At 43.9% G+C, this 9,893-nt stretch overlaps 1 protein-coding gene across 1 annotated transcript in view; it reads right to left on the bottom strand.

The window, feature by feature from the left end:
• Positions 1-836: 836 nt before the first annotated feature.
• The window catches only part of TTC39C (tetratricopeptide repeat domain 39C), a 92,925-nt gene continuing 83,868 nt past the window's right edge, over positions 837-9,893 (bottom strand). Inside the window, exons 9-14 of the mRNA XM_037134092.2 lie at positions 9,405-9,514; positions 8,318-8,441; positions 4,202-4,299; positions 2,814-2,918; positions 1,737-1,775; positions 837-1,205 (exon numbers count right to left, since the gene is read on the bottom strand). Coding sequence (XP_036989987.1) covers positions 1,116-1,205; positions 1,737-1,775; positions 2,814-2,918; positions 4,202-4,299; positions 8,318-8,441; positions 9,405-9,514 — 566 coding nt within the window. The 3' untranslated portion in view covers positions 837-1,115. The remainder of the gene's footprint in view (positions 1,206-1,736; positions 1,776-2,813; positions 2,919-4,201; positions 4,300-8,317; positions 8,442-9,404; positions 9,515-9,893) is intronic.

Raw genomic sequence — 9,893 nt, 5'->3', positions numbered from 1 at the left:
CAATTAAAATTAGCAACAAAGGATAAAAATAACTTTGAACCCCTTTTATAATAATATCAAGTGACCTGAGCTAAGGGAAAAACATGAAATTCTGGCCCAGTAAAAGATAACCCAGTAAATTCTTCACCAGCAAATATTTGAGGCCAAAAAAAAAAACAAACCCTAAACCCAAAACCAAAACCCTATGTTCACTCAAGAATAACCTTTTCAAGTAATATGTTAAAAGATTTCCAAAAGTTAGTAATTGCATAATTTATCACAAAGAAAGGAAAACTCCTAAAATGTACGCATGTATTTATCTAGTTATAGACTGAGCTTTCTCATAAATTAGCAAAACAACTAAACCTTTGGTTATAAAACTATCCTCCACTTGCTTCTACTTGGTTGACTTTCAAAGGAAAAAAAATCACCACTTTAAAACATTTTGTAGACAACTTGAAGATAAGTATTTTGAAGACACAACTTCAACTGAAGGGCAATTTTTTTAATAAGGAAAACATGGACTTCTGGGTTATTAACATATATTTTTACACTAAAAGAAAACTCGCTTCAAGGTCCGGAGACCTGCGTTCTACTCGCCGCTGCACTCATGGGGTCAAAAGTCAGCTGGCCCCCGGTGCCTGCGATCCATGGTCTGGACGGTGGGGATGCAGACACCTGGGCCACGCTATTCACAGGAGAACTGTGACGGCAAATAAAACACCAGAAAGCACTTTTATTTTGTTCAAAACACAATATAAACGCTATGTCGTGATACTGTTAACCATTTCACAGGTGCCTCTCAGTGTTCCCAGTCAGATGTGTGCTTAAAGTAGGCGTTCCTACAAGATCACAGGTTGAATATTTAGCTGGATTTTATTTTAAAAATAATAAGTCACAAAACTAAAATGTTTGAACAAGGGCACTTAACCCTCTCCCCAGGTGGTGAGTCGTAATTACTATTATCATCATTATTGTTACTTTTTAGCTAGATCTTTACTATGTCAGCCTAACGGGGAATATGTGTCCCTGGCACAGGTGGTTTTCAAATGAAAAGCCGGTCTTCACGTGTCCTCTGCTTTTGTTTTAAAGTGCGGAACCCAGGTGGGAAGAGGCGGAGAGGAACCCGGGGTCCGTCACTGAGGAGCCAGCTCCCTCAGAGAGGCCAGGGCGGCATGGATGCGGACATGCAGTCTGTTCTCAAAGTCGTAGCCAGAGAAGTCCTCCTGCAAGACCAAAGACAGACACGTAAGGACGCTCTCGGCTAACCTTCCTGAAAGATGGCAGTTTCAACCTCACCACGTTCTGTGCTCCCAAAGGAAACCCCTCACGCTCCAAAGGCTTTACACCCACCGATTTTCTTCTTACTTCCCAATGTTAAAGTGTGTGTTCATTGTTAAAATGCCCACTGAATGTCGCTGATGCTGTCTTTGTAAAATTTTCCTCATCTGACTCCTGACACAGTAGTCTTGGTTTGTGCTTGATGTCAGTTGCACTCAAGAATGTAGTTATGAAATATCAAAAGTTATTTCCCAAATTAGAAGAGTGTTTATAAAGCAGAATGAGCAATTCCACAGGACTGTCTTAGGGTAGTTGTAATTTCACTTAAAACTCAAGTGCTTGTTGATTCAATCATTACCACTTTTCCTCTTCAGAAATTTCCATCAGAACAATCAGTTCAAAGAATTTCTTGAATTCAGACTCAAGTGCACTACAGACTTAGGCCCACTAGGATGAGGGAGATTCAGTGTTTTTACCTTTGCTTGAAGAAGTAGGGTTCTGCCTCTTGCTGCAGTCTATGAATGTAAACAAAAATACCTCTTACTACCTGTGTTTATAGAGACTCAAGCAGAAAGTGTTATAATAGGATATGTTAATCAAAACAGTTCATAGTAGTCACAGAAGTGACTCAACCACACATTAAAGTGAGACTCAATTTTTCTTTAATATACTAAGTTCTCATAAAGGAATGACTTGATGATAATTTTTCAGAATCTTCACTATAATCCTATAAATGATAACAACTTATAAGAGTTATAATAGTTTTAGACATTACTAAGTGACCTAAAATTGGTGATAGTTAAAAGGTTTATTTGAGGTTGGTAAGTTACAGCTCCTTATATATTTAAGGGCTACATATTTAAGGGGTATGCTACAATCATTTCCATTGATTCGACTTAACTTTTAGAAGGTCCATATATTCGAAAATTGAGTTGGATTTACTAAACATTAGAATTTACAAAGCCAATATTAGGTAACTGAGCTTCCAAAGGAAGGTACCAGGCAAGTCCGGCACCACCGAAACCCCGTTTTTTCTAAAATCTGCCCCGTTGTATACACATCTTTATAGTAATTATCAACTTAAAGCTGTAAGACACTCTAAAATTTTTTAAAGAAATCATCTACCTCATCCTCATTTAGTCTCACTACTGTCTTTACTGAACCTGCGAGGTGGGAGTTTGCTTCCCGTTCTGCAGGTCGGGAAGCAGGCACATGGCTCGGTAACTGCACCAGCCCCACACACTGCAGTCAAAGGCGCGGCTGGATCGCAGTGAGATCTGGGCTCCTCCGCACAAACCCCCACATTGTATCAGTCCATCCGAAAAATGGCAGCGATTTCCCCTCAAACCAGTGTTTGTCCAAAAATCTAATTCCAGAGAAGAAATTATCTCCTACAGATAAAATCAGTAGCTTCTTGGACTTATCCCATGTGAAATAAAAATTAAAAACCAACACTTTTTAATCAATTTATTTTAAAAGAAGGCTGCTTTGTGACCGCTCACTAGCACATTTTTGGTGATGAACTTTATTTAAGAAAATAGATAATACCTTACCTCTGGTTTGTCTAATAGAAGACAGCCAAGTTCATAGCAAGCATACGGCTGAACGTATAAATTATTCTGACGACACAACTCATCTTTAACAGCTCGCTGAAAGAACTGGAAGTGAGACAAATGTCATTGGAATGAACAGATTTCCCTAACTGGGCTCATCACATCTTCAGGACACAAGAAGGGGACTCCTCTCATTTCTGTATTCTGCACCAGATTTCCTCTTCATCCTGCTCCTTCATTCCTTCCCCTCCATCCTCCTCCACGTGTGAGAGGCGCTTTGCCAGCTTGTCCGGGGAGCTTTCTCAGGACAGTGTTACCCACCAGCCAGCCTGATCTGCACTGCTTATTTTTACACTTGGCACACTAGCTTCTATCGGTTTTATTGCTGAGGACATCTTTATCTGTCTCTAAATCAGAACATCTGACTTTAATATTTAAAACAGAAAGCACACAAGCTAATACCATCTCTTTTAAGAATTTGTTTTAAAAATTTATTGATTTTGAGAGAGAGAGAGAAACATCGATTTGTTGTTCCACTTGTTTATGCATTCATTGGTTGATTCTTGTATGTGCTCTGAATGGGGATCGAACCTGAAACCCTGGTGTATTGGGGTGATGCTCCAACCAACTGAGTATCCAGCCAAGGCCCAAGAACCAGCTAGTGACATGTGTCTTGACTGTATCTAGATGATATTCAACCATATGATCAAATATGAGCTATTTAGAGCTATATAATAACTATTATACTCCACACTGAAATATCAATTTAAAATTATAATACAAGTACATCAACACTCCAGGATTTAAAAGCCAAAGACCCTTATTACTGTACACAAACTCTCAAAGAGTATTCAACATAACCCTGGGATATACTTAAAAGAAACAAACAAACAAACAAACAAACACTCAGAGAAATCCCAACTCTATTTGAAAATAGTGAATGGCCTTTTTATATATTATGTACCCAGCATATCCTAACCCAGCACCCTTCAGTCACGCATCAGCGATCAGCGGTTACAGAGTCAGGGACATGAACACGCACCGACCCACGCGATAAACACGTTGCTGTATTTATCTGGGGAAGAGACCTCCCTCCGCTCATCCAGGACTGTGTTCGAGCTTCCTCCTCCTCCAACGAGACTGCCATCTTTGGTAAAATGCTAGTACCAGACAAATGGAGGCAGTACGTGAGGAGGTACTGTAGGAACCTGAACCTCCACTAGAAACCAGCATTAACTGTCCCCAACTTCTAACATAAAGCAGAGGAAGCCCACACTGTCGTGGGGGGTCTGGCTTTGCTCAGTGCACACTCCTTTCTCTTACTCACGAGCACGTCTGCAGGTTCTCACAGTTTACTTTTCTTAGCCGTGACCACAGCAACAGTTTACCTGAACAGCATCTTCTGAGTTTCCCAGACATTTGTGTATGGCACCGAGAAGCAAATACTTTAATCCGACGACAGATGAATCATCCACTGCTTGGCAAGCTTAAAGAGAAGTGAAAAGAGCAGGAAGGAAATGCATTCACTTGCCGCCTTAAATGCCATCAAGAGTTAAGTATATTTCATTGTTCACATGAACTCAGTTCAGAATTATGGCCCCTGAAAATCAAAAGGTTCCCTTCCTCAACCAGTAGTGACTGTCCCTAGTCAAAGAAAGGCAAAGATACGAACTTCAGCGGGCCAGTAAGACTTGGAATTGCATTACACGGTCGCTTGTGAAAGGAGACAACTGGGAAAGACTTCACACTGTATGGTTCCAACTATGGCACTCTGGAAAAGGCAAAACTGGGGGCAGTGACAAGACCCTGGTTGCCAGAGGCGGGGATGGAGGGAGAGTGGGGTGACCCGGTGGTACACAGGGGATTTCTGGGGCAGTGAAACTATTCTGTGTGAGCTACCTGTACGAGCGATACAAACACGGTGAACTTTGGGTGACAATGAAGAGTCAGCATTGGCTCATCAGGTGTAACTCTGGTGGGGGGTACCGATGGTTGGGGGGCAGTATGTGTGGGGGACAGGAGGGGAGCTCACGTGGGTATCTGCTCAATTTTGCTGGGAACCTAAAACTTCCCTAAAAAATAAAGTCTATTGATGTATTGCTAAACTGCATCATGTTAACTTCATAAACCGTGCAACAGGCCCTTTACACGTTGGTATGGGTGCTGCCGCAGTCTCTGGGAAGGGGTCGGACTGGACCCCTCCCCTTTAGGAAGCTGTCTGTGGCGGTGGAGGTGGGTAGCAGGGAAGTTTTCCAAGGAAATGAAAAAAGTCGGAATTGGAAACTAGTGGAGAAAAGGAAACATAAAGGAGGAATGGGAGTAATTGTATTTCTATGAACCAGTACGTATAGTGAGATTTAGTAATATTTTACGAATATATACACATACATACACACACGGCTGTATGCTTACATGTGTATTTGCACATATATGTACATACTATTGACTGGAAGGCACTGGAAGAGTTGGGTAGAGTAGCAGGAAGTGAACGTGAACAACAGAACGTGACCCTACAGAAGCAGGAGTTGCCTCGAAAGGCAAGGCTGGGAATACCTCCATATAAACGGCGCTCAAGTGATCTTAAGGAATGTGGAATGCAATTCATGCACTCGCTCATCTGATATTTACTGAGCACCAACTATGTGCTAGAAAGTTCTAGGTGCTTGAAATACAGCAGTAGCAAAATGGAAAAAAATGCCTGCCCTTAAGAAACTAACCTTTTGTGCAGAAGTGTTTAACCTGAAGTTAGAGAAGTATTGGTGCTAGGGTAAAAAATAAAGGCAGGAAGAGGGGTGAGGGTATGCACGCGAGTCAGAAAGGCACAGTTCAAGCCTCCCTGAAGAGGTGGCATCTGAGTCAGGACCCGAAGGAAGTAAGTGGAGGAGGAAACATGCGGATGTTTGAAGTCGCGTTTGCAGGCAGTAAGAAGAGACTGCAGAAGCCCTTGGCCAGCTCGCGCCTGCTGGTTCAAGAACAGTGGCCGGGAGTAAGTATGGCTGGAGCCTGGTGAGCAAGGAGGAAGAGCAGTGAGGGCCGTGGGATCGCAGGCAGAGAGAGAGAGAGAGAGAGAGAGAGAGAGAGAGAGAGAGAGAGAGTGTGTGTGTATGTGTGTGTGTGTGTGACTGCAGACCGCTGAGTGAACTTTTTTACCCCTGGGTCTAACACTGAGAAATGATGTGGTGTGATTTAGTTTAATAGGATCATTCTGAATGCTAATGCACAGACACATCTTTAAAATGGAAGAATGCAGTGGAATGGGAGGGTGGGTAGGGGAAGGGCCAGAAATGGAACCACAGAAAAGGCTGTAAGAATCCATCCAGCCCTGCCTATGAAGGGGGTTACCACGGGGACTCTGAAGACATGAATGCACCTACGTGGGCCGGACGAAAGGGGCTTCATAAGTGCGTATGATCACCAGTTCCCAACACCAGTTTTTCCCGACACTGAACCTTTGTCTACGAAGACCTCCCCTGCACTCCATATGCAGGAATCAACTTTGCGTCACTACTGCTTAACACTGGGGAATGGCGTGATCTCATTAATAGGTCTGAAAAGTGGGCAAACTTTTAACAAAGATATGAAAGCATTATCTCATTTTTGCTCCCTCTCCGCAACTACATCTTTGTTATTTATTGGATATCCAGAACAGGGTCCAGGGAATATTGACTCACATTTAGTGACACTCATACTTGTGCCTGTCGATTACTGCCTATTTTATACTAGCAGTTTGTTTGATTATTAAATGACATACATGACTTGCACTAATTTCACATTCTTTACTGTTCCTTTGAGTTACATCAGTAGATGTCCAGACTTGCGTCAAGAACTAGGACGGGTTTCAAGTTATGCATATCTTTTAAAATGGACACAGCAGAACTTGTGCACCCAAGAAAATTTCATTTCCTTTCAAAGAGCCCCCCAGGAGGGTTACAAGCCTACTCTCATTTCAGGGCTCCGTGAACAACTTTTGGAGCTTCAGTATTTTGGTCTTCAGAATATCAACACTGAAGAAAGTTTTGGGCTTTGAGGGTAGAGACTGCAAGGAAGTCTCATGATAAAAGTATGTGATTCAATGGAAAATGCTGGATTTCGTCAAGAACAAGTAGGAGTGTAGAGAAAGCTGACGCATTTTTTACAGTGACTGGCAACTATATATTTTTAAATAAATCCAAAATGTTAACACTAAATCTGTTTTGGAAAAAGGCAGCACATATGTGAATAAGCACACACTTCCACCCATAACTACTTTCTGTGAAACCATCGTTTGGGATGCAAGGGTTTGTGGTTTAGTCTCATCCTCCAATCGCACTCCTGGCTGCGTGATGCACCTGCCCGCTCCGGGGAGGCGGGGCTGCGGTGCGTAGGGGGCTGGAAGCTGCCTGGTCCTCAGACCTGCAGCATCGGTGCCGCCTGCGGGCCCGCCAGGCCCCTAGCTGCTCCGGACTTCCGGTGGCTAATGATAAACTGGGTGGGCAACAGTGTCTGCCTTTCCTGCCGCCCTGTGTCGCGATGTGGAGCAAACTATGTAATTTCTGAGAGTATTACATAGTAATATCATTCAAATGTCTGCATCAAACCTTTAAATGCCACAGTATTTAATAACCAGTAATGCACTATTTTAGGTAAAGGTTTAATTTCTTCTGTGAACTTTTCCTTCCATGTAATAAAAATGACTTCATGAAGGTTATACTGCCATCATCTGTGGATTTATGCTTTTTTTAATCTATGCATCAAAAGTGTAGGCTTCTAATTACACTCTTAGGTTATTTACTCAAGAGAAATGAGTGTGTGGTGTTCAAACAAAAAGCTAGTACAGTTATGTTTGCAGCAGGAGAAGCCAGACACAAACCCAGTGTCCATGAGGAGAATCAGTGAGGACTGCAGTGTAAGCAGAGACGTCCAACGGAGCACCACTCGGCAAGTGACAGGACGGACCACCGACTAGGGCTGCACTGTGGGTCAAGCTGGCTGGTTACAATAAACAAAGCCAAGCACTAAAAAGCATACACTGTCCGTCCCACTTATGTGAAGTTCAAGAACGGGCAAAAGGAACCTCTGGAGAGAAGCGCTTGCCTGGGGGTGGGACTGACTGGGAGGGGCCCCGGGGAGACCTCGGTGGTGGGAATGTTCTCTATCTTGACTGTGCCCACGGATGCTGCGGTGTTTGTCAAAACTCACCGAACCCTACACTTAATATCTGTGCAGTTTAATGAATGTGAATCAAACCTGTAAGAAACAAAGGGCCTTCATTGAGAAAAACACACTTCCAGCAAACCCCCCCCCCCAGGCTGTAGGACAAACACAATCAGGGTGTGGCACCCCGCACTGCGGACACAACGAGCCGGTCTGCACACTCCAGTGCTTCCCACGGCCAGCACCTGAGTGCCTGAGTTCTCTACATCACTGCCCCATCACGCCAAGAACGACAGGCGTATACTCTGAATCAGATAATACTAATGAGAAACTGAAGGAGCAAGCTGATGTGTGTGCGTGTGTGCGCTCACCTTGACTCATCCTCTGCAGGTTGGCGAAGGAGCAGTTGGGGAGGGCCTTCCACAGATACAGCACTTCGATGGACGCCAGCACGCAGAGCGCCCGGGTGGGCGTCTGCTTCCGGAACCTCTCGGCCTGCAAGAGGCAGCAGGATTAGTGTGCTCTGGAGACATTTAACAGTACACGGTTCCTACCTGACATGAATGACCCGTCACAGAGCGAAAAATGAAACATTTTCTATAAAAGTCTTTGCTTTCTAATTTTTAATGTGTCAGTACACATGCCTTTTGCTCATTATTCAACTCCGTCTGTTATCATGTTTCAGGATTTATTCTGAAAATTCTGGGATGAAACTAGATTTCAGTTTAAATCAAAGGGATTTGTAAAAGCTGGGTGACAATAACTCAGTGGGTTTATAAGGAGGATGAAGCACTAGGTGACTTTTAGTTACGGTTTTCCCGAATTTGGAATCTTCTCCAAGGTGCAGCTCTCTCAGTGGCGTTCCCAGCACAGCCTGGTCTACACTCAGACCACGTCACTAACTGCTCCTTCAACACAAACTTACGAAGTTAAAACTGTGGGGTGTTTAGGATATGACAAGTTGTCGTGTAACCCACGGTAATTCGGCTAAATTTTATTCTTAAAAGTGTAGGATAATTTATGGACACTCTCCCTACAGCCCCGGGACTTTGCATTGGTAAATTTGATGCAAACTAATTTTTTTTAATTAGCTCAAAATGTGGTGTGTTCACCACGCTGAGAAGCAACAGTCTGGATGGGGTCCGCCGCTATCCATTCTTCGGGAACTGCCGCACCCTGGACACGGGGGCTTTCCCTCTTCAGATGCACGTGAGCTCCACAGGGTTAGTAATCACTCCACCCCCTCAAAAAGCAACTGCTTTAATCATCTGCAGCAACACACGCATCTTCCGCTCAGAGGAGAAGCACGACCAAAGGAGTAAATTCTCTCCACGGTGGGGCCCTGCATTTGTGTGGCAAGTTGCCAACGTTAAATAGGCTCGCCTAAACCTGTCTAAGGTAGAGCTGGTTGCGACGCCCATTACAAACAGTGCCCCACGTCAGCACGCCCCAACGTACCTTTTTCACTGAGAACTGTTCAATCTGATTGTTTTTCCTTTTGAAGAGCTTCTGAACTTCTTTAAAGACAATCTGTGCCCCATCCACATCACCGGTGGCTCCCTGACAGACTGGAAGAAACCGTCATTATATTTCCTAAGTATCTGGAGGAAAATGCCACGAAGGGTCCCCTAGGTGGGTGATACTTGGAAATGTTACCAATGAAAACAAGGAAGCATCCTGCGGATCATCCTTCTACTGATTTAGCAACTGTTTCCAGGTGCTCGGTGCCCAGAGCTTCGGGGGACATGTGGGAAGGTCACGGTCCTAGTTTTTCTGCTGGGGAGATAGCCTTGTAGGCAACAGAATCATAGTGTGCAGTTCAGGGGCAGCTCACATGCTCAGGAAGTGGACTAAAAAGGAAACTAGGAAAAAGCAAGGAGAGGCCAAGAGGATCTTGAAAGCCTCACAGGAGAAGAACATCCCTGTGCCTGGAAAGAACGTCATGAG

Source organism: Artibeus jamaicensis, unplaced genomic scaffold (genome assembly GCF_021234435.1).
Source record: "Artibeus jamaicensis isolate MK-2021 breed Jamaican fruit bat unplaced genomic scaffold, CSHL_Jam_final contig_354, whole genome shotgun sequence".
Taxonomy (NCBI): Eukaryota; Metazoa; Chordata; class Mammalia; order Chiroptera; family Phyllostomidae; genus Artibeus; species Artibeus jamaicensis.
The sequence above is the reverse complement of the archived record's forward strand: the minus strand, read 5'-3'. Positions and strand labels throughout refer to the sequence as shown.